The sequence below is a fragment of the Aristolochia californica genome, unplaced genomic scaffold (assembly GCF_029961685.1).
Source record: "Aristolochia californica isolate CCGP_79_NKW_82.1479 unplaced genomic scaffold, dmAriCali1.0.hap1 SCAF_1, whole genome shotgun sequence".
NCBI lineage: Eukaryota > Viridiplantae > Streptophyta > Magnoliopsida > Piperales > Aristolochiaceae > Aristolochia > Aristolochia californica.
In genome coordinates, this window is record NW_027181770.1 from 2,094,009 (window position 1) to 2,121,093 (window position 27,085).

Here is a 27,085-nt window from a genome sequence, read left to right on the forward strand (position 1 = left end):
TGTTTACACCAATTCTAGAAATTTCCACAGTATTGTGTCAAATTCTAAACTTACAAGGAAACCCAGCAAGGCGCCCACTACTCCGTATGCCCAACTGATTATTTGGGTGGCAGGTCTTCGCTCATGAACACTTTTCCTTCTTCACCAGTCACAGAAAAAAATGGTGCTTCCTCGCTGTTGATAGCCAGATTAGATGATTTCGACTTTGGTCGCATCCTAATGTTTTCTGATATGTACAATGAAGCGGCAGGTGGAGTAGATTGAGAACTCACATCTCTCCAAACAGATAAAAGTGGAGAGAGGCTCTCGGAATTGATGAAGGAAACCCCCTTTTCAGAGTCGATGATCCACTCTTCTTCCAATAGGTTATTTGGTCTCAGCAAAGTCCTGTTTAGAAGCTTTGCATGTATACCAACTTCTCTCCTCACACTCTGTAAGTAGCAGAAAAACAAACGAATTTAGTCAATTCTCAAATTGGAGAAAAGGTAAATGCAGCCCTAAACAAGAAGATTTGCATCCTCAATTAAGACCCTAAACAAACTTCAGGTCCTCAGAACAGTCAAATTAATCAACGAAATTCAGTTTACAAGCAACACTAAATACGAATGCTCAACTGCTTATTTTTAAAAGGAGGTCCATAATAAGAAGTTATCTTCCGGTTCTTAAACAAACAAACAGCTGGCAGGTAGTGTTCAGTCTTTTTGTGCTCTAATCAAGCATTAAAAATTAATTTCTTCATACTGGATGTTTCTTTGAAAGAAGAAACGACCATAGATATTCAGTGTCAGAGAGATTTTTTTAGCAGACAATCCACATAATAAAAAAAAAGTGCAGATATGTGCTATGAATTTGTTTATTTTAATAGGTAGTCTCATCATTCTATTAACTTGAGATTTCTGAGAATTTCAAATTGTTAAAGCCTAATGGGTATCCTTGTGTTCTACCTAATGAGAAGCTGGATGTTTTAACCTTGCAATCTTAAAGCTTCATTACTTCCAGAAATGGCTTAACTAGTCATATCGAGTTGAAATCTTGATTAGTCACAATCCTTATTGACTTTGGGAATCACGGAAATGGCTTGCTGAAATTAGAAACATAAAACAAAAGAGCCAAACCAGCTATTCAAAACAGAATTTGGCGTGTGCGACTTGCCGAAACTGATGAGATTTGTTTTTTGTTTCGCAAGATTTCTGGTGAATAAGATCGAGGTTTACATACTCGCAAATCACATGCTTGGAATTTATCTCTTTTCCATTTTTTTTTAATATCAGAGGAACTACGAAGAGTGACAGAGGAAATATCGAAAATCCCAATCATTTTTTCTTTTATACGAATTGGAGGGTTTAACGAACCCAACTCTGCGAGACTGTTCAAAGCTGTAAACGCTGAATACTCGGGTGGTTGCAAGAACAGGAAGAAGAACCCCGACGTGGAGAAGTCTCAGGGTAGCAATGACGGTAAAAAAGGTGAAAGACGTCTGTAAACGAGTGATGACGGTCAGCCAAAATTGGGCGTGGAGGAATACAATTAGTGGTAAGTTCCCTAGCTCGCTCTTTATATGGGCAAACTCCCCACGTGTTCGTCTCCCTCGGTCGCTCTTTATATGGGAAAACTCCATCCAACTGCAGACTTCGCCATCAGAATTCAGAATTCTCTTCAACTAAAATTGGAGAGGGCAAATAGGACAGAACAACAGAAATTTGGAAATAATTGAATCGAGATGAAGGAAGAACTGAATACTTCCTTTTGGAGATGTGGCTGTGGACGCAGACGGAGAGATGCTTACGTTACAAATGCCAAAGCCAATAAAATCTGGAAGATAAGACTTACAGAAGTAAGATTTTCTGTCTCTCATAATTGCAATATCTTTATTTCTCTGCTTTCTCACAGCTGTTTTCGCTGAAGACAACGGGAATTCATCAAAACATTGGGTGAGTCTAAAAGATAATTTTATTTCATTTTCGTTTCTCTACGGTTTGTTGTTCTGTGACTGAAAGGTTTTAAGTTTTTCAGTTTATGCTCTCATATCTATTCTGTTTTCTGTTGTGGTGGCTTTAGCCCCTCTCCTCTTTTCCTCCTTTCCGAAAAGAGAGTTGTATAGGGAAAGCTTATCCCTCCCGCCTTTCTTTAACTCCGGGAAACCTTTCAACAAGCTTCTGCCTCTCTATTTTTCAAATCAACGAAAAACTCTCGATGAAAATTTAGATCTTCTGAAAGAGAAAAAAACCCTAAAAGAGAGCAGAAAGGTTTATTTGTTGATGCAGAGGTATTATCAGAGTTTTTTTACCCAAATAATTTGAATAATTTTGAGGCTGGCTTAAATTCAATTTTAATAGTAGTTTATAACATGGGATTTGCCTCTGGAGGTGCCATCATTGGTGGTGATGAATTATGCAGTTTGAGTATGTTTTTTTAGGGTTCTTTGTTCTGTCTTTCCTAAGTAAATGTTCATTGTTTTGAAGCCAGCTAATAAAGGTATGTTTGCCATATCGAAGCTGCCGCAGTCTCGTGCTTTGAAAATTGAAATGTATATTAATCTCGTCGGCGGCGCTTGGGACCGGTTGATAACTTAACCATCGCATTTGCAGAGTCCGAAACCTCTGCAAGGGTCCTTTTGCTGTACAAGGAGCGTTGATTCGTTCAAACAGGAGCGATCATGGAGGTAAATTTAAACTGTTTAATATGAGATGTCCCCAACTCTTTCTTACCGTCTTTTTCCTCTATCCAAGATCTGCTCGGTGGTAACGTGGAAATGAACACTTTGTGCGTTGAGGTCATTTTTAAAGCACTCTATGGTTTACTCAACAAGGCTGCCGCAAAAGGGCCTGCGGTCCGTTGTCAAGAAAAGAGTGGAATTATAAACCACTGCACCGACAAATTGCTCTTGGCCTATTCATTTATCCATCCAATCCATTCATGGTTACCGTTAACATACTTTCTTACGGCACACGCGCTTAGTATCCTCAATTACCGAAAATACAACGATCTTTGACTCTCCGTAGTTCTAGTAGTCACAGGTTCGATGATCTCATTCTGCAGTTCATAAATGTTAAATTTGCCTTTGGATACCAAACATTCATAATTGATCTGAATTTGAAATCTATCGGACATACCCAATGCTGTTTGAATTTTGTATTGAACCACGACGACATATCGAGCCTCGAGGAGATGTAATGGCATCACATGGTGCGATGCAATTCTCGCAACGGGCATTTGATTGATTTAGACTAAAACATCCGAAACCATTGTTCTTTATTCAAAAAAACATCCTTAGCCGAGAAGAGAAAGAAAGGGGCATACACACAATAGTGCGTCGCCAATCATCAAAAGCGGAAGCATGTCAAACTACGAGCATTTTTTGACCTGAAAATCTCCGCTACTTCTACTCAGACCTGCAACAAATACAAATCATTCAAAACATAAAACTTAATCAGCGTGATTGTCACGAAACCAACAAATGGACAAGTCACATTTAAAACCAATACGTAAGTTTGACCATAGAAAGACAAAGCAGAACATGTTTGTATGAGCCAGTTACACTTTCCAAACGAACCTACAAAGCATTTAGACCGATAAACTAGATTTAGGGGATAGTACTTTTTAAGTCTATCAACTCACTGCTTACACATTACCAGACAATAGATAGACGAACAACGGATTGCAGGGAACATAGATAAATCTAGCAAATGCACAGGCTATAAGGAAGACGTCCATGAATAGCAAAACCCAGTTTATATAAAATTCAATTTGTGAAACAAACCATTGCTAGAGTAAGCAAGATGGTTACAACTTGGTTTATTATGATAAAATTCACTGGCAATAAATAATTCTGAAGGAAACAACTTGGATTATTATGATAAAATTCACTGGCATTAAATAATTCTGAAGGAAACTCAACAAGAAAATGAGGGCTTTACAACTTGGATTTGCATACCAATCTGGCCTTCAGTTCATTAGCCACTGCATCGATGAACTCTTCAGTGTTCAGATACTGATCTCGTGTAACCCTGCTCAGCATGATACCAATAAGTAAATACCTAAGCATTGGGAAGTGTAAAAACAAAAAGAAAAGGCATTTACTGTCGTACTTGGGTCCATGATTGATGAGTGCAAGATCTTTGGTCATCTTTCCAGATTCCACTGTTCTAATGCAAGCTGCTTCCAATTTCTGTGTGAAGTCCAGCAGTCTCTCATTTGAATCCAATTTAGCCCTGTCACAAGTAAACACTTTTTGAAATAAGGAACCATTGTCAGCTTAAAAAAAACTTTACATCACAGAGAGATAAAAGATAGACAAAGCTTTACAGAGGAACATAAAAATACTTCAAAAGCATCAAACCAGGCAAATACTTCGAATTTTGCAATTCAATATTTGCTGTCAACCCATTAACTGCACTATGTGTCACAGTTCCAATATTTATAAATTCATTGTGAATTGATTGGTATCCATCTGTTTATCTTCTGGACAACCTTGTTCTTCAGAAGAAACTAGTCCAATCAAAACAGGAGCCAAAAAAACCCATACCTGTGTGCAAGTCCTCTAGACCAGGCAAAGATTGAAGCAATGCTATTTGTACTGGTTTCACCTCCTCTCTGGTGTACTCTGTAGTGACGAGTCACTGTGCCATGTGCTGCTTCAGCTTCAATGGTTTTTCCATCAGGGCAAACCTAGAGAAGAGAATTGAGTAAGGTGTAAATTTTTGGACAAATCATGAACAAGTAGGTATATCCTTAGTAAATTTTCAACACAATGATTTTTATCTTGCATGGTTACCTCTGATATCTAGAGTGTGTTTGTCCTCCAGATTACATTATAAAGTACGACTTAAATATAAAAAAAATTCAAAAACTTAAACTTTAGAAAGTACGTCAGGGCAAGAAACACATACCAACACTGATGTCATCAATCCAAGTGATCCAAAACCTGTTCCAGAAAATAGATTAGAAAACATACGAATTACTCACCAAGTAACAGAGTACAGCAACTAAATCTGCAATTGCTAACCTTGAGCCAAGAAGTCACTTTGGACATCCCCATCATAGTTTTTGCACGCCCACACATATCCTCCTTCACTTTTAAGGGCATATGCAACCATATCATCAATAAGCCGATGTTCGTACCTGTTCATTCAGTTGACAGCACATGACAAACAATGCAAATACTGAACTAAATTATCCTCTAGCCAACAAAAAGACAGCTTACCAAATTCCAGCTTCCTCAAACTTGGACTTCCATTTAGCTTCATACACTTCTTGGAAGATATCCTTAAACCTGGATTTATAAAGTAAACGTTTGTCCTCATAAGCTGAAAATTTTGCAGGTATTCTTAAAAAAACAGAGCAACAAGGAGCATCTGGTGAGTGCTGAACATTAGCATAAACAAACATGTCTCCCAATTCACTAACCTCCCATCATACTTCTTCAGAATTGTATTTTTTGTGCTAAGATAAAGGGGCCACTTCTTCTCATATGCTGTACTCATTGAAGAGTCAGCAAAAGCATGAATGGACTGAAAGAACAGTGAAAAGTAGAACAAAAGCATCCACATAAGATGAGACTATTCAGGCTTAAACAAAGGTTCATACAAAGAGAGATCTAATTTCAACCTCATCAGTGTTATACATGGACAATGCCACTCCCCCAGCACCAGTGAAGTTGAACACCTCCAGCTCAGTGGTTTGGTCCTTTCCCTCTGATAATAAAGGCAACAAGACACTTTTACCATGATATGTAATCTAGAAACATCTGAAAATTATCCTATCCCATCAGTGATACTTTCCTAAGGCATGTCAAAATTAAGTTCATACCATAGACCAATTTGAGCTTTCCAGGTCCTTTGATCACCGTATCAGTCGCACGGTATTGATCACCAAAAGCATGTCTTCCGATGCATATGGGTTTAGTCCATCCTGAAGAATAATGGGAGATAGTGATTTAGAAGCAGAGAATAACTATTTTAAATAACAGAAAACATGGTCATGTTTCTTACCAGGGACAAGACGGGGGACGTTTTTACACATAATTGGTTCTCTAAAAACTGTACCTGCATCCAGTTCAAAAGATAGACATAATTAAGCAGTGATCGTGGAGCTAAGAACTTCAAATCTTTTTTTGATCAAGAATCTGAGAATTGCCTCTGACCATTCAAAATGTTCCTGATTGTCCCATTAGGACTCTTCCACATGGATTTGAGGTTAAATTCTTTCACACGAGCTTCATCTGCAGCCATAAAAAAGGGACAAGAGGATATATAATTTGTTAACAGTTAAAAAGGACTTCCTAGTTATAAAGGCAAAAGTAGTTCCCCATGTTAAGAAGATGAATACCAGGAGTAATTGTTGCACATTTGATTGCCACATTATACCTGCAATAAGATCAACTCTTAGTTATTACTGAATGCAGAACAGTTAACTACAAAAATAAAAAATGAAAGTGAGAATTGTTTTAAGGATCTGAACAAAAAATAGACAGAAGTAAATTCAAGGCTCCATTGTGGGTTAGGCCTTTAGTTCAATTGATTATTCAAAGAGAATGTTGATTGTTTCTTTTTTTCTTTTGAAAATGGGAAGGCAGAATTTGTGAATGGAAGACTGTTTGCTGCTTTCTCTCTTTAACAAATAAGATTTGATAAAAAAGAAAAAACATTAGAAGTTTGCAGATGATAGCAGAATTGATAAAAAACAGAAAACCTGTTAAATACTACAGGAAGAGATGCAAAGATGCCAAAATTCGAGACAAACTGAATTCCTAAAACAGTGTCTACACCAGATGTGAGAGTAGAAATTGAAGCAAGAATGCAAACAATGAAATGTATAATAAAAATGAAGGTAACTCATGTTATCTGGGACACACTGTCAATGATTCAGTAAAATAAATGACTAGCAGCAGCAAAGGGGAAACTGAAGCTTACTTAAGGGTTGCTTCTGCACTTTCAACTGTGACTTTATCATCTGTAGCATCACGATTTGGAAGACCAAGATCAAAGTACTTAATATCCAACTCCAAGAAAGGGAAAATCAGCTGCCAGATGCGGAGAAATATCATCTCAGGCTTTGATTTACCATAGAACAGAAAATAAAAAGAAAATGCATTCAGCAAAAAGGTAAATATAACATTACCTTATCCTTGATTGATCTCCAAAAAATTCTAGTCATCTCATCTCCTGTATGAAAGAAATGTTGTAACAGTTAACAGGATTAGCTGGGCATGCCTTTTAGCTGTAAATTTCTTCAAAATCATCTAAATGATATTTAACAGATATCTAACATCGTGAAAATTCACTCTGGCCTCAGAGTGAATTGCTCCTACAGAGAATCCAAGATGTATTTAACAAGAGTACCGAATGCAAATAGGGGCCTTCACCCTTAGACAGGCTAGGTAACTGATGAGGAAGAAACATTTATAATTGTGATAATACTCGTGAACATGGTAAAGCATTTTGATCATTAACATTGAGTAATGAAGTAAACTGCAAGAAATTGCCATTTGTATGTCGTAATTGATACAAAAATGCTGTATAAGTTGAGAGCAAAACTCCACTTCCCCTGCCCTAAAAAGAGTAACAAGGGCACAGGTATGCAATTGACAAACAAATCCATCCATTAGTAGATTCAACAGTTACTTAGTAGATTATCACTAAGTTTGCTTCAATCTGCACGTGGTAACTCTACTCAAGTAAAAGTCCATAGACACCAAAAGCAACAATTTAACAAATTCCATCCACTGCATCCAGTGCATCAGATAAAAAGCAATTGCAAGGCAGGCATGAAAATATTTCACCAACTCGTTTACTTCCTTGGCAGAAAAGAAGTCAGACGAGAACTGTAACAATGATAAAATTCTCCTGGTAGGAGTTTTCACTTTCAGACCATAAAAAAAAAAAAATTGCCAGATTGAAATCGAATTATGCTTCGAAGTATAACGTCAGCTGTATTGAGCTGCAATATTCACCACAACCAGCAGATTTCAGATAGGTCTTTTTTTAAAAAACAAAATTTATATTGACGCTTATACATGAGCTTGATTCTGGATGCTCAGTCTCACGGTTCAGTGTTCATCATCTTCCTCAAGAGTGCCTTTTTAATTGCAGTATCTCGCATTCTATGATTGAATATCAGAAATAAGCGATACTCCTAAACCGCCAGCAAGAACACCAAACTGATGGAGTCTTCGGAAAACATACATAGAAAAGTACTTAAAAGTTAAGACTGCAGCAGATGCAACTACAATGACCATCAATAATGTTTTATCAGATCGCAGAAAGGAAACAATTTTGCCATACTCGGCAGCTTGACCAAGACCAAGCTCGCACGTTAACAGACAGAAGAAGATTGACAGCAATCCGCTATAAAATGCAGTAGCACATGCTGAGACTATCAGTCAAAGATGAATCGTGTCACACGAAAAACTTCAGATCTCAAACGCCATGGCCAAAATCGAGATTTCAAATCTCGAAGCAGGTTCGGAGAGTGAAGCAATCAAAGAATAATAATTATAAAAACCTATTTTATTGTATCTTTATTGTTTACGACAAGAAATATACGTGAGATCGAAGGAGGTAAATTACAGAAAAGATGAAACCACTCACCGTCCATCTCGACGACGGGATTAGCCACCTTAATCTTCTCGAAAGCCATTGGAGCGGAAGAAACGAAGCGACGGAAGGAAAACGAAAACAAGGAGATCTGAGCCCCGAGGAACCTCTAAATGAGAACACGAGGACTTTAAGTACAACAGATTCAAAAGGCTCGCAAAGGCAGGAGTTCGCTCGAAGGAGCCGTGTCTTAAACTCAGTGGGTAAGAATCTCTCTTATATAGGCAGCGTCTGAAATTGACCGGCTGCTTGGATAGAGCTTTACCAAAATGCCTCCGTTATCGAACGCACAAAGTCATAGAGAAAATTTGCGACGTTGCGTGGGCCCATTTTCGTAGGTCATTCAACTAAACCAAAAAAAAAGACAGGAACGCCGGAAAAGGGAGTGGAGGCAGGTGGGAAGTCATTATTAAAGCTTTTTCAGAGTATAATAAAGGAAAAGGACATGGGTAATTTAGTAATTTGAGATATGCGGAGCCAAGGTTTTACCGGTTGATCTCACCAACCAATCCACGGGAAAGGAGCCAAAAAAATTCAGTAGACCGACTGACGAAGCGACTCCGTGGCAGGTTTGCAAAAATGCGTTGGACGCCTTCGAAATTCGAAGTCGAAGTGACCATCGCTAATATGCGCTAGAGGATACCCGCCGATATACACGGACGTTTTTTTTCGTCTTTCTTGATCGGTTCTAACTCGTTCCTCACCGTGAGCAGGTGGCAAGTCGAAGTGACAATCGTTAATATGCGTTGGCACGTTGACTATGTAGTGGGTATTTAGTAATTAAAAATTTTTAATCGATTATTTTGTTAAATGTCCCTTCTGTTCTATTTCTGCATTTTATACTGTAAATTTGGTTTTCTTTGAATCTTTTGGTTGCAGAAACTTTCGCATAGTTTGCTCCTTCAATGCTCTCTGTGTTTTTTCCTGCTCATGAGATGCTTCTGCGATAGTATGCTCTGCGTCTTTCTCTACTTCTCTCAGGTGCTCTCTCTTCTCTTTTCTCTTCCTCTTGTGTGTTGTTTCTTTTCTTCCTCTTCAGTTCAGTTCTATTTTTGGTTTTGTTTCGGTTCCATGCACGTTTCTTGCATTTCGTGCGTTCTGTTCATTGCTCTCTTCCTCTGAGACGCCCTTTTCTTCTTATCTTCTCCTTTTCTTCTTCTCTGACAAGAGAGAGTCGGACAAAGGAGGGGGCCGAGAGAAGCCCCCATAATGAGTTTCACCTTCCCACCAACAAAGTCCGGGCGAGAAGACCACGCAGGCGTTGTTGCCTTTCATTAAAGTCATTACTGCCAACTTTGCCTTTTCATTTTCCTCATTAATTTATTTTAAACCTTATTTACTATTTTGTAGCCTTCCATTAAAGCTATCAAAGCATTAACTTTACCTTTTCATTTTCCATCTTTATTTATTTCGCTCGAATTCTTCCGATGCAGCACCGGGAATTGGAAAGAATCGCATCTCTCCGCTAAATACACCCCGAATCACAAACCTAATCGAAGATTCCAAAAACAGAATCATCATAGTTGCAAGCAAATTAGGTAACCGATGAAAGGTGAAATTAGCTGTCATCTTCTGAAGAGACATCAATTTGGCGAGTATCCGAGAGAGACATACGTCTGCTCGTGAAACACCTAATTAGAAACTCTTTCAGAGAGAGAATCGAAATTTTTCAGCGTGTTCATGCTTTGCTTCCTGATTTTCAATTAGCATGATCCTCGAATTCGAAGTGAAAAGGTCATTTCTAGCCGCGGAGAACTGAGGTGAAGCGAGGAAGTCGTCCAGGTTCTCCAGAGAGGAAAATCGGAGTCGACTGCGGGCTCTCCCACGCTCGGTGCAGGCGTCCTTCCATCCTGTTAATTTAAGAGCTTTCTAGCTTTCCCAGGTTATATCGACGAGGAGATAAAAAAATATTTCTCCTTTGGTAAAAACGAAAAAAAAATTCATTTCGTGTAAGTGAATTAAGAGGAATTATTCAATGTCTTTGCTACAGGAATGAGAATCTTTTGAATTCATGGATGGGATGCCAACTGTCTAGCGGATGCGCGATCAAAGGATTGACTTTAATGGTCACCCCTTCATTTGGGGTAGCAATTGGTACTACCAATTAAATTCGTTCCTTCAAAATGGGCACGAAACAAATACACTTTACCCAAGGAAGGGTTTAATTGTTTACATGCAGTTATTATGTAAGTTTGGAACCTGATTATCCGATTAAATAGAAAAGATGGTTTTGTAAATTGTAGCTGCATTAGGAAATAGACGTGTAACAATGCTGGAAGAGAAGGACAATTTTCTCATTGACCATGCTACAATTTGTACAGAGGATCTCCGGCACAATAATAAAAGGGAAATAAATCCTCCTGGAGCTCGGAATTTTGGAGGAACAAAAAAAACGACAACCAAATAGCTCGTCGACAATCTCCGATGCTTAAGGGTGACAGGCGCCGGAAGTGGCGGTCCCGCTCCTACAACTACTCCGAGTCGCTCTCCATACTTTCCATCCCCTTCAATCCTCTTCGTTTCTGCAACAGCCACACTCCCCATGTTAGATAAAGATCATTTATTTCTTTGAGCGGGGGCAGTTTAGTTTTAATTAGAAAGATCGCCCCGATGGCCACTGAATATTTGGATAAGCAAAAGATAAGAGAAGTAAAGGAGCATGAAGGGTTTTTTCATAGGACCCACGTGGAATCGAGAGAGAACCGAAGCGAAAAAACAAAAGCGACATTTATTACCCGGTGAATCAAATTCCAAGAAGGCCAAAGCGATAAAAAGAAATTAAGAATGCCTAAAGAACAACCAGTATGGCATTCTTTTATTGGGAAAAGGGTAAAAAATATGAATCGATTTTTTTGAAAGCGTGCCTTAAATAATGAAGTAGAGAGGGTTGTCTCGGACCTTCTTCACGCATTTCTTCTCCCTGACTTCGTACCGGCCCCTCGTCAAGTCAGACAGCCACATCCCAGGAAAGCAGTACTGTTCAAGTGAAAGACAACAAAGATGAGTTAGCAGAAAAAACAGAGAAATTATAAATAAATATTTTATGCTAATTTATTACCAAACCAATCTGCAAAAGAAAAAATTCTGAATCGTTGAGAAGATAGTTGATTAATTTTCCCATTTCTATACACCTGAAGGGTCTTATCCACGTTTTTCGCCCTCTTCTTGGGTCGCTGAGGTAGCTTCGTGCCTTTCATCGCAAGGAAATCATCTTCCTTCTCTTTCCTCGACAGAGAGATGTATATTCTCGGCCACTCGAACAGATCAAGGTTCAGCTTCTCGGGAGCAGTCCCGTTTTCAGGTTCACACTGGGGGATTGATTCAACGTTCATCGGATCAGCTCGCGCCACAGAACCGTTTGCCTTCTCGTGGGGCTGGTTCCCAGAGGAAGAAGCCGACTTCTCTATCTTTTCAGGCGATGGAGGAGGCCGTTTCTCCACACCTGAACGGGAATGAGTCCGATGGTTTCCGTTGCAGGAGGGTGACCTGCTTCCCGGACCCGGCCGGTCTTCTACTAGGCTCCTGATCATGGTTAAAATAACAAAGATGAGACCGACGGCACCGCGCAACAAATGGGTATTCTTCTTCACCTCAATAAACACCCAAAACACATATATAGCAGTAACAGAATGATGCACTTGATTGACAGAAATGCACAATGACCTAGACGAGACGAAAGATCAAAGAACGCGTGGCTAACTTGAGATAAATTGTCGGAACGAGTGTTGAGGATAGAAAGAGAAATATCAGTCTGCAACAACCAGATACACGCGGAAAAGGAGAACATCGGATAGAAACCATCTTTAAAATCGAGGTAAGAAGATCAAGTAATAATACAAATTAGAGACAAAAATCAAAAATGGGAAAACCGAAACGCCTTCTGATTTGATATAAAACACAGATATTTAATGCCTCTGAGGACCGGAATGGAAGTCTAAAGAAAAAGCAGAGGATACAAGAGTCAAAGCAGGGAGAGAAGCAATAAAGCTAAGACCAGTATTTCAATCTCAGCAGTTGTGACAGCTACCCAGTGCCAGAGGTAAAGAAAAAAGCTGCCTGGTAATAGATGCTATTAGGGTTTCGCCGTCTCAGCCAAACACCAAAACGCTCCGAAAGCCAAATGTCGAAGAGGCAAAAGTGGATAAAATTAAGAAGCGAAGGAAAAAAAAAATAGAACCTCGAGTTCCAAAGACGTGTCTTTTCTACCAGAGAGGTCCCCCAAGCTTACTACGTAAACTTGTACTAGTAGGAGCAAGGGGAGCCCCGATTAATATTCGGGCATTTCACCAAAAGCATTACTTTAGAAGAGCAGATGGTCACCGAAAGAAAAGAAAAAAAAAACTAACAAAAGACTTTCAACCACTAATGTCTCCTGAAGAAGAAAATATTAATGAGAAACAATACCAGCGAGATATGGAAGCGGATCCGCTCAGCGGCCCTTCTGTAAAACCAATCAAAGAAAATGATAAAATCTTCTGCAATGGACGACGCAGAAAACGTACAGAAACGGAGCCAAGGCGTCCTCGCTGCAAATGCCAGTCAAAATGAAAAGCGCAGAGTAATAAACTCATAGCAGAAAAGTATTTGTAGCTTTCATTGACAGAAAGGCGAGGCATTAAAAGATTCAATGAGTGATCACAAAACCAAACACCGCCAATGATCACTTCTTCTTTCACCCACAAATCAGAGAAAAAACAATATTTATCAAAATTTCTACATACACGAAAAGAAAAAATTTTAAAAAGGAGAGATTGACTGAAAACAAAATCCTCCTATAAGGATGATGAGGCATCACGAGGAAAAGAAGAAAAAGAGAGGAAAGGCAACCAAACAGCGGAAACTATCTCTTAAAGGAAAAAGCAGAAGTACAAACGAGGGAAGAGATGAGCAAGCGCACCGGCTGAGCACTGAGCTTGACGTTTCGCGGACCGGTAAAGCTGGTCTGAGGTTAGTCCCGCGACTATAAGAGGTGGTCCCACAAGGCGGAGGCATCGCAGTCGTCTGATTTGAAGCCGGTTTGTCCAGCCCCGAGACTTCTCGTCGGTGCAGTTTTATCACTTGCCTCGCCTGAACCGACGACTCATCGCCGACAACTCGACTCTCAGCTCTGGAACCCCGTGATCTCTTGTTGTGCCCCCACTGCAGTATGACATCTCCTCCTGGACTGCCCTCACGGGCTTTCGTCGTGTGATTCTCCGATTGCGGAGAATCGGACGCCGCAAATTGAGCGGTAAAGTTTTGATCTTGGCTGCTGGACGGGGTGCTTCCGGGTCTAAATCTTAGGGCTTTTCCTTCGAAACCATTGTAGTTTGGGATTCGCCCATTATCTGCCTCGTCCTCCTTACACGTTCTCAAGTTGGATTTTCTTCCGGTGCTCAAAGGAAGACAATCTGGGCTCAATCTCTGGTATCTGCAACTCAAATGCAAGAATGATTAGCATTATAGAAGCACAATTACAATGATCTAAATACTTCCAATCATGATTCGAAATCAACGCAATAACCACCACGAAACGCACAAAACGCACAAAACAGCGACCGAGAATTTTCTGGACTAAAAAGCAAATAAAACAATCACCAGGAAATCTTTGAAAGGAAGAAAAGAAAAAGAATCAAATAGACAAAATACCATTTTCTTTTTGGGGGATTTTGAGAGAAAAGAAAATTCGAAAGAAATAGAAAAACGAAAAAACCAAGGACCCTCATTACCAGTGGTTCAAGATAGGAGATAGAGAACAGGGACTTGTAGAAGCTATTACTCAAAATAAAAGATATATGGGCGAGATTCAAATGTCCCTATCTCTTCAAAGATCAAAAACCCTAAACGAATATCAGCTACGTCTTGAGGCAGAAAAAGATGCGGGGGATGTTGAAGAGTAAAGCACCTTATGCCTTCGTCACCTGGAGAACAGAACAACACATTCCGTTGCTCAAAGAAGACGGCAAATTTTGCCCGGAGATGGGGAAGATCGTCGTAAGACTGAGCTGCTTATAACAACCATAGGTAAGCAAACCACGGGATGGATGGTTCAAAGTGAAGTGTTCCACCAGTAATTCAAAATCCATGCCGACAAATCAAACAAATTTACACCGTAGTGTGTGCATCTTCTAAGCAACGAAAATCCGGTTTCGCAAATGAAACTCCGACGACCAAGAATAACTTCGTTGTCGGACACACGAGGAGCAGTCAAGAGTAGGAACTAGGAAACTGACGCAGTAAAAGAATCAGAATAAACGATGAACGAGAACTTTGAAAATTTCCATTCGCAGTGCAGCCGCCCTCTTCTTTTCATAAATCCACCAATGTCTTAGACATAAACAGACTCAAACCGCAAGGCCGCACAAGGAGATGACTGAACAAGATTCTCAGTTCCATCTCCATCAGGAAAAAGTATATCAGCCCGATCAGAACATTAGTAAATCAGCTGAATAGAAACCCCATAAAACATTACCGGATAAAAAAAAAAATTCAAGTATTCTGCAAAACAATCAACGATTTGAAACAGAAGAAATTCTATTCCTCCGAAAGCTGTCATCCATTGAAAATACTGTAAGAAGAGAAACGAGCAATGCAGAAATTGGTGCTTGAAAGGCGGATATGGCTTGAATCCAGCGAATTACTATGGAAAGGCTATCAAGCCCACAATAGCTGCTTCCATCGGAGTGCCATCTGCTCTCTAGAATGGGGAAATGTTATCGGAAAGTAGAAAAAGGAGACTAACTAGCACAAAATGAAGAGCAAGAACACAAACCACAGAAAAAAGAATAAAACCTCAGAGTCGGCCAGAGATCGCCCAATTAACACGTAAATCCAGGGATGAGCAATTGGATAAAAGAACAAAGATGACGCCCCGTAAGCGGGATGAAAATCATTTAACGCCCCTTCCCCCAGAAAATACAACTATGTCATTCATGACATAGAACAAATAGGCGATTCAAATCTTACTTGGGAAATCAGAACAATCTTGGGTAGACGATTCGACGAGCCAATTATCGACCTGGAGAGAGATAGGTCGCCGGAGAAATCATGACGAGGACACGACTTCTGCCGTAGAGACCAAGAAAAAGGTTGGTATAAACTTAAAAACGAGAAAATGTAAGTCTACCAACAAGATTGATATTGAAGTCGTTTTCAAGCAGAAAGGAAAATGGCGATTAGGTCCAAGGGAAGCTCCGGTTGGATAAATTTGAAGTCACAAGAGTGGTCGTAATACTCCTCCTCCGCCTGAGACGAACAAGAGTGGGATAAGAGAGACCCTACGACTTCTACTGCTGAAACAACACCAAAAGACAGACATTTGGGTTATCAAAATCGGAACAGCATCACTCGCAACAGAATGGTTATCTTCTCAATCACCAAAACACAGAACTCTCTGAGCGGAATCTGCAGAAGATCCCCTCTGCGAGACCGAAAGCAAGCGATCTTTGGCTCTAGCTAATGAACATCGCCGGGAATTGTAGGATAAATGAGAACCAGGAAAGTAAAAGAACGGAATCGGAGATTTCAACTCATACACTTCCTCGCCGAAATCAATCGATATTCACCAGTACAAAAGCAAACCAAATGACTGTTCTCGTGAGCAAACGAAAATGGCAGATGTTGAGGAAAAGCACCAGAAATTAACCACTAATACACAGAAATTTCTCCAGCTCGTAGAGAGCGCGGAAAAGCAATTTCGACCCGTCGTATGTATAAAAATCCATGCTTCTTTCCTACGGAAGAAAATCAGAAAACCTTTTCCAAAACGCACGAAAAAGAAGACAAAATCCACGGATCTTGAGAAACATAATCGGAAAGGAAGTGATGCAGGAATTGCGAATTTCGCAAGACAACGGTTTTCTGAGGAAACCATCGAACCTCATCATGTCCAATGCCGAATGAGATCACGGCTAGAAGATTCAACTGTTCGACGAACAAATCTTTCTCCAAATAGGCACCCGGGAGTAAAGTCGCATAGTTTTTCAGGAATCGAACAACAATGAAGATTTCTTCGCCTCCCCTTACTACAAAATTACAAAGAAGAACAAGCCGCACAGAGTTTCTCCACGGAAAGATGGAGAGAGGAAACAGAGAGACTGCGAGGAAGGGTCTGTGCCGAAGAAGAGAAGGGTGAATCGCAGAAACGGTGGGAAAATATTGGCTTTATCGAGATCAAGTTCTCTATAATACCCCTTCTTAGTCTGAAAATATCATTCACAACCCCCTGTCAGTTGTTTTTGTGAAAACACCCAACTTGCTCACGAACAAAGAACTATTGGACCATAAAGCGTCCCCGAGTGGAACTCCTCCGAGTTACACCTTCCTTCGTCGTTTCTCGCTTCCCGATTTCTTCACCAAGACTTCAGGGCTATGATCGTCTTTCTCAAAACAATTTCTCGCGGTCTTCGTGATCCAGTAAACCTCAGAGCACACATCGGCGAACCGAGGCAAATAACTCGTTCAAAGTACCGAAATACCCTCCAGTGGTAGTTTCGTCATTACAAATTAGGTAATTCTTTTTATCAAGGAAAGAAGAGACGAGACTTTCTAGGGTTCGCGTGTATAGAGCTATTATATTGTGGATATGAGTATGTAACCGCGTGCTCAACCTCCTCCGGTACACGTCGGACGGTAAATACGAACCTCCCAAATGTGGGTCCCATGCTTCGCACGTGGAAGTTCTGGACTGTTCGAACCGTCAGATCTTATCCGTGGGCCGCCCGAAGACGGACGATCGGGATCGGCTCAATGAAACGAACTAGGGTTAATCTGTGTGCCTCCGGCGGAACCGGAGGTCACGGATTCCAAAAGCCGCTGCTGTCATAAGAGGGGAAAATTTAATCGGCGGTGACGAAAAGGAATCTGAGGTATTAATGGTAATAAATTGAAGGGTTGGTCGATTGTTCGAATTTGAATAGAAAACGCCACGAATATAAATATTGTAAGAGGACTTTTTTGTCTCTGAGGCTCTATAATTGAATCCTATGTAACCGTGGGTGGATCTGACGGGATCACCGATTCTGCCGCCGGCGACCGATCCAGTACTTTTGCTTTCTTTTAAAAGCCGGAACATGTAATTTTTAGCTTCCGTCTAATCCGAAGATTTGAGAAGAGAATTATTGGAGTCTGAATAGGCGATTGTTGATCTCTCTAGGAAACCAGTAAGTAGAGATTTGATAAAAACTATAATATTATGATTTTCACTTCCTTTTGTCCGTCAGAGATCCCGCTTCCTGCTTCGACTCGCAGTTGTATCTCATTCAAAGAATCAAGCGGATAGATTAGGAGCTGGACGACAGTCGCTCGGCTGAGGTGATCTGCTGACAGGGTTGAGGACGCCGACTATCATCTCGAGTTTCTTGATTAGTTCAGATCTCAATTCTTCGGTCAGGCTAGAACCCTCGCAAGAAAGTGAAGAAATTGAGGAAAATCATCAGGCAGGCAGAAATATAGAAAAGTAAGTAGCTGAAGGTAATCCGGTGATATTCTTGAATCGCAGCCGGAGTAAACCATGCCGATATCGGCAGCGCGATTCACGAAAGGCTGCATCCAGGTAAACTTTGTTGAACCAGGTGCTTTGCGTCGCCGACCGCCGGCCAGTAATAGTTTTAGCATAAAGAAGACCGCATGGAGAAAGTTTGCTTTTCCTTTTTGCCTTCTTCTTCTTCCTCTTCTTCTCCAATTTCTGAAAGCAGGTAGGGCCGGATGAGTGCGAGACCGGAAGACGAAGTCCCTCTGGTGAAGTGCTATCTGGGCCCTTCCTGCCGGCGACATCATCGAATTCGCAGACGCGATCACGCTGCGTGTGTCAATTAAATAATTTGTACCATTGCACTCAAGGACCAGGGTTTCGTCGTCTCACGCTATTGCTAAACCTGCTGAGATTGAAAGAAGGCGATATTTGCTTTTCCTACTTCCTGTAAGGAACACATTGGATCTTCCAATGGTAGAGAGGGCTCGAGAGTCAAGAGCCCAGACAGGAGCATATGGTCCACGCACCGCGTTTTTTCACTTTATTTCTCCACGGGTTCAAGTTAGATTACCTGTCAGATCTTTCTAAAGTTCCTTAAAAAGAGTCAATTTTACTTATCTGCTTCCATTTTACAGAGCACCGTCACTGCAGAGTGCAGAGTGACCAAATACATCTCTATTCCTTTACCTTCTATGGATAAAATAAATTACTAAAATCCGTCAGGGAAAAGCAGTAGTCCAGACTCAAAACGTGAAAAAGGTTACATTTTTTACTTCAAGTAGTTAAAGCTAATTTCCATTTGAAAAAGGATGATATTGGAATATAGCTTGACGTGTTCACAGGACGGATGTAATTGAAGGTTTAGGCATTTATGGTTGTAACAGCTCATAAATACGCTTGACGGACTTTGTTCTCATCAAAAGCCATGTCACAATGACGTGGTGTGGGAGAGTTGCGTTGCTCTTCCATTAGCGAAATGGGATCTTCGGGAGCCCAGCAAATCTCTTGGTGGTATTTTTTGGGTCTGCCGGATCAACCGGTCCCGCAAATCCGCTGTCCGGTATGCCACGGACCTCTGACCAGCGGCTATGTGCGCCAACCTGGACTGAAGAACAGCTTCGATTTTCAAATAGTGAAACTTCATGTTATGGATAAATAGGGCAATAGGAACCAGTAACAAGTAGCGATAAATAACTAAATAAATAAAACAAAATCTGTTTCCTGCGAGAAGTAGGGTTTCCTTCGATATATAACAACAAATCATTTTCCTTCAGCCTGAATTGACCCAAAAATTATCACCGGGATGTGGCCTGGAAGGCCGGAAAGCTTTACAATGCCTATTATGGGTTGTAATCCTTTCAAACCTGTATGCGGGAAAACATTTCCATGTATACCATACCAAAGCTCGAGGGACTCGAACGAGTTCAAATAAGACAATTTTACACCTAAATAAACTATATATAGTGTGAAATTGGATTCAAAGCCTATCCCAAAATGACTAGCCTTAAAGAATTTTTTTCATCTAATAAACTCAATATATTTGTTCTCAATAATCCATGTGAGACTATTCTTTTAACACTCTCATTCATGTGTAAACCTTTTGAGCTCTTACATGTATATAATTTAGGTAGAGGCCCACATATGAATACCTGCTCTGATACTATGTGAAGTTGGATCCAAGGCTTATCCCAAAATGACTAACCATCTTAGAAAATCTCTTTCCTAACTAATAAACTCAACATATTTGTTCTCATATAGTATTATCAATTGCAAAAAAATACTTTTATTTCTTTGGAACGGCAACAAAATATTATTTTTCCTAAGCAAACGAACAATATATAACTCCAAAAGCCTGTGAGAACATGCAACACCTTGTTAAAATCTTTATGAGGATTGTAAACAATTATTCATTACTCTGCATACCCAGAAGGCCTGTATACAGAATTCTGCATACCACAGCCGTGTCTTCATGTCCTACTAACTGCTCACATAAGTGTATGATATCAATCACCATTCTACTCATAACAAATGTATGATGTTCGTCTCCTATTGCTCCATAAATAAAGTTTTAACTCCAGGATTCAGTACCTGAAGAATTGAGCTCTAGCATGCTCCACCCTGACTCACTCTAATCAGCTGGGGCAATAAAAGATCCTTCTGTGCTACTTCACCATATAGCAAAGATCTCAGTAAGAGACCTGGAAAAAGGAGCATTGTCAGGATAAAAACTCAAGCAAGAAGGAAGAAATAGTCATTCGTTTAAAAACCAGGGGTCCATGAACCAATGGTTAAGCCACTGTCTATTATACCAGAGTCATCACAGCAACCGCGAAACAAGCTTTACTTACTAGTTTAGTTAATAATCAACAATATAGCATTTGCTTGTATTGGGTGTGGGTGTGGGTGTGCATGCCAGTGTGTTTCTCACGGATTCCGAAAGTGAATGAAATATGACAGAAACCACTATATAGCAGAGTATAAATTACTTACAACAAGTTAACAACATAACATTTGTGTGGCTATAGCGGCATTTATTGCAATATTCGCGTTTTGCCAATTTCGGCAGCTCAGCACTACTAGGTCCTTAACAGCTATGATCACATTATTGGTGGAAGCAACTCCTGCAATGAAGTTTAGCTAATGGGAGCAATACAAGTAGATATGTAAGTGCCACTTTATTTATTTTATTTTTTTATGAAAATGGTGACAAGCTTTATTAAAGAGCAGGGAAAATAAATAACATGATACAAAGGGTCAGAGACCCCAAATTTAGCTACATGATCAGTAAGATCATTAGCTTCTTTAAGGATGTGGCTAAATTAAACAGATCTATGAGCACATAAATCTAAAATTTCATCAAAGATGAGCACTATCCTCCAAGGAACGCTGATTTTCTGGATAACGAGGATATAATGTTAGCTGAGTCCCCTTCTATGAGTATTTCTGTTGAAAATCTTTGGGAGATCAATCTTAGACACTCGACAGCTGCTTTTGTTTCAGCTTAAGCTGAGTCAAAATGACCCAAAGGCCATGAGTACATAAGGAGATTGGATCCAATTTGGTCTCTGATGCTACCTCCAATCCCCCAGGCCCAGGGCTACTAAAAGATGAGCTACCCAAACAAAGAAAACTGCCAGCTGATCAGTTTTGAAGAAGTCAAGTCTTGAAAGAAGCTGATGGTTCTTCAGTCTTCTCTGACGATAGAACTGGGAATAGGGGGCATATTTTTGTAGTGGAGGCCCACAACAGGATACTGCTTCAATCATATACCTTATGGAGCTATTCTTATGCTAAAAGGTTTGTTTGTTTGTTTTCATCCATATATTCCAAACGCAGCAAAGGCAGATGTCCTTAGGATTTTCCCAAAATTTGGGGGCGAGTATCACTTTATTCATCCAATGTCATAGAAAGAGGTAACAAGAAATCCCTGGATAGCTATTCAGTTTCTTCTGCAATAATGGTGTTTGGAGCTTTTCTATTTTTTAAGTTTTTGCAAGAAATGTAAGAGCTATCTTAGATAACATGGATAGTAGCAAACTAGAAAATCTAAACCAACACAGATCTCCATTGATGATACATCAGAATTGAGAAAAAGGATACACCTACCCAACCAAAGACAGTTTGGTCAAAGGCTTTGATGATGATAGTGGTTTCCAACAACTCCTTGACATGAATTAGATAGTGAGAGGCTATGTTTTCCTTAACAACATGTATCTTGGTTGAAAAAATTAACCTCCATAAAAGAGAGATATAAATCAAAATCTTCTCCTTAACCACCCATATCTTAGTTGACAAAATTAACCTCCATAAAAGAGATGTATAAATTAAAATCTTGAAAGGTAACAGAAATACATGTCACCATTTTTTTTCAAGAGACTAACTGATATGAAGGAACTCCTAAGGCAACGTGGTACACAGTGAAGCAAGATAGCAGTTCAAACCTGAGAATGGTCACCAGAATTTAGATCCCTGATCCATCTACCGAAAGAGCCTTGGTACAGACCGCTTAGGCACTTTTCCATCAAGCTTCAGCCGTCTGTAGGCTTCTCGAATGTGGGAAGGTCTAATGGGCCCACTCTCTTTCCTCTCAGTCATAACTATCCTAGCTGAAAGAAAACATTTTTTAAGTAAAAAGAACACTAAGAAAGAAGATCAGAAATTAACTGTAATAGCATAAGAAACATGTGTGCATACCCATTTCAACAAGCTCTCCAACGAACATTTTTGCTATGCCTGAAACCACAATTGTCATTGGTACAGATATCTTTGGGTTTCCTGTAATGCTTGCAAGCAGCTGCAATTACAGCATGGTTAACTGACAAAGAAGAATCAAAATATATTTTCCTGTGAATACTTAATGAAAATGTACAGCTGATCCAAAGGGGGTGCAAGGTCATCTCTATAAGATGCTCAAGTTCATTTGTTTTCTTGCTAAGCAACCATATCAAATTATTTTAATCTGTATAATTACCACAAATGCCAGAACTGGTTTTTAATTACTAAAGAAGAAAAGGGATGGAAGATCTCACCATCCACTTAAATATGATTAGGTAGAAGAAAAGAATACCTTCTTCATGTTGGCTTTCTGAAAACCTGATCTTCGAAAGGACTCATATCTACTCATCTGCTCCTCTGTAAACTGGGACAGAATTGCTCTGAGGAGAAGCAAAACTACTAATATCATCAAAAATGAAAAGTTACATTCACCAGGTATTCAAATATATGAAGATAAATTCGAAAGTTTTTTGGAAGTGAAATAAAATCTTAATGTTAGATTTTTGGGTTGAGCCCAATTCCATCCCAAAATGACTAACCACTTAGGAAGCCTATTGCTCAACCTTATAATCTATTAACTTTTCTTCTCATTTTTCAATTTTTGAATGTGGAATTTTTTCCCACTCAACACTCCCCTTCACATCTAGGCATACACACAACGGGCATGAACCCTTTAATAGGATACAAAGCTCTAATAGAGCACACAAACTCCTTAATGGAGCCTACAACACACATATTCCTACCTTATGGAGCCCATAACATAAAAGTAACCTTGGGAGGACAAATTGGGCCTTGGCACACTCACACAACTTGCTCTGATACCATGCTGAAATAATGTAAAAAAAAAAATGTTGAAAGAGAAAGGAAGAGAAAGGGAAGGGAGATGGTGGAAAAAGACGGAAACAAGTGAGCAACAGAGGCTTTCGTGGTTAGGGTTCAAATCGATCCCTAACCTTTATATATAGTTTAAGTGAAACAATAAGTACAAAGACAATTATACCCTCACTCAAACCCTTATAACTCCTACATTACACCTCCTAATTACATGAAACTCGAACTACCATAAACTTTATGTCTAGTTTCTACCCAGCATAGTCTGCATATGAGAATGCCTCTATCTTCAAGTGATCATGAGGCTTAAAGAACAACACTATTTCCAGGGGAACCCTTCAAGTATCTTAATATCCTTTAAGCAACTTCAAGATGTACCTTTCGTGGGTGATCGATGAATTATCATACCAAATTGGCTAAGAATAATATATAAGGACAGGTAACTGTAACATAGATCAATTTATCTAGCTACTTCAATTCCAAGAAAATATTTAAGGAACCCAAGTCTTTAGTCTGAAAATATTGCGAGAGATGTAACTTCACTTCTTCACTACCTTTTGCATCACTTCCAAATAGGATAATATCATCCAAATATACTAGCAGGACAACAAAACCAGATGATCTTTTTATGACAAACAGAAATGATCAAAGTGACTACGAGAGAACGCATAAAACGTACAACCTGGTTGAATTTTTCAAACCATGCACTCGGGCTCTGTTTCAGCCCCTAGATGACTACAAGAGAATCCACGACCCAGGTCTTTCAAAAGATTGTGTAGACTCAAAAGGCAATTTATGGGCTAAAACAAAGCCTGATGGCATGGTTTGAAAAATTCAACCAAGTTGTTATGTCTTATGGACTCTCTCATAGCCACTTTGACCATTATATGTCTGTCATGAAGAGATCATCCTGTGTTGTTGCCGTATTGGTATATGTGGATGATATCATCCGATTTGGAATTGATGCAAAGGGTATTAAAGAAGAGAAGTTACATCTCTCACAATATTTTCAAAATAAAGACTTGGGTTCCTTAAAAGTATTTTCTTGGAATTGAAAAAGTTAGAAGCAAGAAAATTGGTCAAAGAACTACCTCAATTGGTCAAATACCATTCAGATTTACCACAAGGCCAAAAGAAAGTCAAAATTCATTAGAGATGACCCTCTAATTCCCCTAGATGATGACTAGGAAGCATATGACAATTAGGTCATGACCTGGTTAATCAACATTATTGATTCCAAATTACAAAATCAAATGATGAATTGTGAAACAGCATAAGAGATGCAGGTGTCTTTAGAAGCATTGTATGCTCAGAAGAGCAATTTATCCTGTGTGTGTAAGTTGAATGCTAGATTGTTTAGTTTCAGGTGGGAGATCGCTCAGTTACAGACTACTAAATGAGTTGCTTAGCGTCCTATAGGAGATAAGTATTTTCCACCCCTTCACTACCAATGAAAGGGAGTTGAGAAAACAACATGGAGAACTACACATAGCAAAGTTCCTAAATGGATTAGAGGAGGAATTTGATGCAATTAGAGCACAATTATCCATTGCATTTAACAAAATTATGCAAGCTTAAAATACAGTTATATCCTTAGAAGAATAAAGAGACTAAACATGTTGATATATTTATCTTTCATATCTTGGGCAACTCTGAATAAAAAAGATGATGTGGCTGTTAAGTTGTGGAGCCTAATTAATGCCTTACGCTGAGTCAGTATGCGGATTGACCATATCCACGATATATTGACTGCTATATATAAGGGTTAGGGGTTATGTAGTTCAAGTTTTATGTAATTAGGAGGTGTGGTGTAGGAGTTCTAAGGGTTTAAGTGAGTGAAGGTATAATTGTCTTTGAACCTATTGTTTCACTTAAACTATATATAAGGGTTAGGGGTCAAATCGACCCCTAAGCACAAGTCTCTCTTGCAGTCATCTCTCTCCTCTTCTTCTCTCTCTTTTCTTTCTCTTCCTTTCCCTCTCAACCTTATTTATTACATTATTTCACACTTAACACCATAAGAGCAAGAAAATCTGAATAACATGCATTCCAAGAAGACTAGGAACTAATTAACCCGAAGAAATCTGAACAAAAATGTTAAGGATTAAAATCCTATTGAGTCAGAAAAGGCATTTGAAATGCATGACTAGCATGTTCACTCCCAAATTCATTCCTATACTTTGTTTCAGAATCATTTAAATAACATAAAACACGTCCAGATTATAAACATCCCGTTCGGCTCCATAACTAACTTTTTAACGACTAAAGAAGCCTTTGCACCACCAGGCATTGCGCATATGTGATTGGAACACAATTAATAGTTCGTCTGCAAACTTAACACCCAAATTTTGGAAAAGTCGTAACAAGCTCAGGCAAGTAAAAGATATTTAAAGTAAGTATACACAACATCATAACCAGCTTCGCCTACAGGACTTACTGCATCTTGGTCACTTTATCGGGATCACCAGACGGGAACTTGCTGAGCATGTTTGCCTCCTCCTCTTCCTCGTCTTCTTCCTTCCCTTTTCCACCACCAGCAGCGAGAGCCACCGAGGAATTCGTTCTACCCGCAGCCGCTCGACCGGTGGTTTCGTCGTCATCGTCGCCGGCAGCCGTGGTGGCCCGAGTTTCTAAGTTCGGGGCGACCGGCGAATCGGGTGGTGTATCCGGGTCGCCGAGTGCCGCCGCCTCGAAGGGATCCTTAGACTGTGACGGCATCTTCCTCTCTTCGCTCCAAAATTTTAACCCTCAATCGCACCTCTCATTTCATCGGCGGTTTCTAACTTTCTGTAACGAAAGAGGGACACAAGAATGGGCGCAAATTAACTGAAAAACTACTGCCGCGGCAGCGCTACTGCGCTTGAACGCAGAGGGAGCAGTGGTCCGGTTTCTCGGAGCCCATGAAGGCCCATAAAGTCATACGAGTAAGAAATCAGAGCAACGGTAATTGCAAGCCCCAGAAACGATTTGTGATCTGTAACGAAACGTGATTGTAAAGCCACACAACAGGAGCCATGGTAACTGCACTTGGGGCAGAAAATTTTACGACAGCCAATGGCTGTAGACTCGATACTGTGAAGGGTACTCCATTGTCCATCCTAATGTTGCCTTGCCCCTCACACCACCCCCATCTCTCACTTTCTGTGAAGGAATAGGAGGCAGGAGGCAGGAGGCAGGAGGCCAAGACCTTCCCGCCTAGTTCAGGTAGAAATGGGAGGAAGGTGGGCCATCCTTCCCCACCCTTTGCCCTTCTACCGGTATGGGAGTGTAAGGCGGGGAGGGAGACAGGGACTGACCCCGCCTATTGCCGTATACCATGAAAGAAAGTTTTTGTTTTGCCTTCCACGATGTAATGAAGTACTTTATAAAATCAAACTTATCAATGTTCCACTTATTTGAACTGACCTAGATAATGTCAGACTGATATAATGAGATCATAAACAAGGACTCGAGTAGGACGCAAAATTCAATTCGCATGTACGTGATTCCAAAACCATCGAGTCAGACAAATCACCGCTTCTCGTTTCAAAGGCTCCCAACTGTTTTTAAGCAATCATCGAGTCAGACAAATCACCGCTTCTCGTTTCAAAGGCTCCCAACTGTTTTTAAGCAATCACAAATGTTACATAGGAACAGAACACTTGTTCAAACTTCTTTTTCTTCTTTTTCTTCTTTTCACATGTAAAAGTAACGAGTCTACAAATTTTTCACATGTAAAAGTAACGAGTCTACAAATTTTTTTATCGAGCTGCACTTCAGCCTCCCATTGCGGCTGGAGTGAAATTCCATAATTCCTTCTTTTCCCTCCCTGTTGTCACATGTGTTTATAGTTTTGATGAATATGAAGTGGGTTATGTTAGGGGTGGCATCGAGCTGAACCAAACTCAAACCTATATATGTTTCAAACTTAACTTGATTTGAATACTTCAAGCTC

General features: G+C 39.9%; 3 protein-coding genes across 6 annotated transcripts; all 3 read right to left on the reverse strand.

Moving 5' to 3' along the window:
* Window positions 1-3,108: 3,108 nt before the first annotated feature.
* LOC137936518 (isocitrate dehydrogenase [NADP]-like) lies at window positions 3,109-8,786 on the reverse strand. Of its 2 annotated transcripts, XM_068781367.1 has the most exons (16): window positions 8,589-8,784; window positions 7,120-7,163; window positions 6,912-7,021; window positions 6,328-6,365; window positions 6,143-6,220; window positions 5,991-6,044; window positions 5,809-5,910; window positions 5,608-5,693; window positions 5,407-5,510; window positions 5,204-5,272; window positions 5,006-5,121; window positions 4,890-4,924; window positions 4,526-4,668; window positions 4,089-4,211; window positions 3,935-4,007; window positions 3,109-3,392 (listed from the first exon to the last, which is right to left on the reverse strand). In XM_068781367.1, the coding sequence occupies exons 1-16, from the start codon at window positions 8,635-8,637 to the stop codon at window positions 3,387-3,389; spliced, it is 1,230 nt and encodes a 409-aa protein (XP_068637468.1). In that variant the 5' UTR covers window positions 8,638-8,784; the 3' UTR covers window positions 3,109-3,386. The 2 variants fall into 2 exon arrangements, with proteins under 2 accessions (XP_068637468.1, XP_068637383.1); XM_068781282.1 differs by lacking the exon at window positions 3,109-3,392 and having other exon boundaries at window positions 3,716-4,007; window positions 8,589-8,786.
* A 2,033-nt stretch (window positions 8,787-10,819) lies between these two features.
* LOC137963163 (uncharacterized) lies at window positions 10,820-20,059 on the reverse strand. The gene is made up of 7 exons (XM_068810337.1): window positions 20,000-20,059; window positions 18,084-18,372; window positions 14,479-14,578; window positions 13,492-14,004; window positions 11,726-12,116; window positions 11,493-11,570; window positions 10,820-11,116 (listed from the first exon to the last, which is right to left on the reverse strand). The coding sequence occupies exons 1-7, from the start codon at window positions 20,057-20,059 to the stop codon at window positions 11,066-11,068; spliced, it is 1,482 nt and encodes a 493-aa protein (XP_068666438.1). The 3' UTR covers window positions 10,820-11,065.
* LOC137955572 (transcription initiation factor TFIID subunit 11-like) lies at window positions 19,849-26,112 on the reverse strand. 3 transcript variants are annotated; one of them, XR_011113169.1, is made up of 7 exons: window positions 25,589-26,112; window positions 22,613-22,700; window positions 22,240-22,339; window positions 21,987-22,151; window positions 21,652-21,778; window positions 20,536-20,666; window positions 19,849-20,243 (listed from the first exon to the last, which is right to left on the reverse strand). XR_011113169.1 is itself a non-coding variant. In XM_068802580.1 (5 exons), the coding sequence occupies exons 1-4, from the start codon at window positions 25,867-25,869 to the stop codon at window positions 22,024-22,026; spliced, it is 597 nt and encodes a 198-aa protein (XP_068658681.1). In that variant the 5' UTR covers window positions 25,870-26,111; the 3' UTR covers window positions 19,849-20,243; window positions 21,987-22,023. The 3 variants fall into 3 exon arrangements, 1 of the variants encoding a protein (XP_068658681.1); XR_011113168.1 differs by lacking the exon at window positions 21,652-21,778 and having other exon boundaries at window positions 20,536-20,682; XM_068802580.1 differs by lacking the exons at window positions 20,536-20,666; window positions 21,652-21,778 and having other exon boundaries at window positions 25,589-26,111.
* Window positions 26,113-27,085: the final 973 nt, after the last annotated feature.

Bases quoted from the DNA above. Each gene is read 5' to 3' on its own strand.
- LOC137955572 (XM_068802580.1), bottom strand. From the start codon at position 25,869: ATGCCGTCACAGTCTAAGGATCCCTTCGAGGCGGCGGCACTCGGCGAC. The intron at 22,701-25,588 runs GTAAGTCCTGTA...GCTTCTCCTCAG, and splicing joins GATAAAGTGACCAAGATGCA to AGCAATTCTGTCCCAGTTTA. The intron at 22,340-22,612 runs GTATTCTTTTCT...CTGTAATTGCAG, and splicing joins AGAAAGCCAACATGAAGAAG to CTGCTTGCAAGCATTACAGG.
- LOC137936518 (XM_068781282.1), bottom strand. From the start codon at position 8,637: ATGGCTTTCGAGAAGATTAAGGTGGCTAATCCCGTCGTCGAGATGGAC. The intron at 7,022-7,119 runs GTAATGTTATAT...CGCATCTGGCAG, and splicing joins GGAGATCAATCAAGGATAAG to CTGATTTTCCCTTTCTTGGA. The intron at 4,008-4,088 runs GTACGACAGTAA...CATGCTGAGCAG, and splicing joins CTCATCAATCATGGACCCAA to GGTTACACGAGATCAGTATC.
- LOC137963163 (XM_068810337.1), bottom strand. From the start codon at position 20,059: ATGGTGATTGATATCATACACTTATGTGAGCAGTTAGTAGGACATGAA. The intron at 14,005-14,478 runs GTGCTTTACTCT...TTTGAGTTGCAG, and splicing joins CCAGGTGACGAAGGCATAAG to ATACCAGAGATTGAGCCCAG. The intron at 12,117-13,491 runs GTGCGCTTGCTC...AACCATGATCAG, and splicing joins TCAAGCTCAGTGCTCAGCCG to GAGCCTAGTAGAAGACCGGC.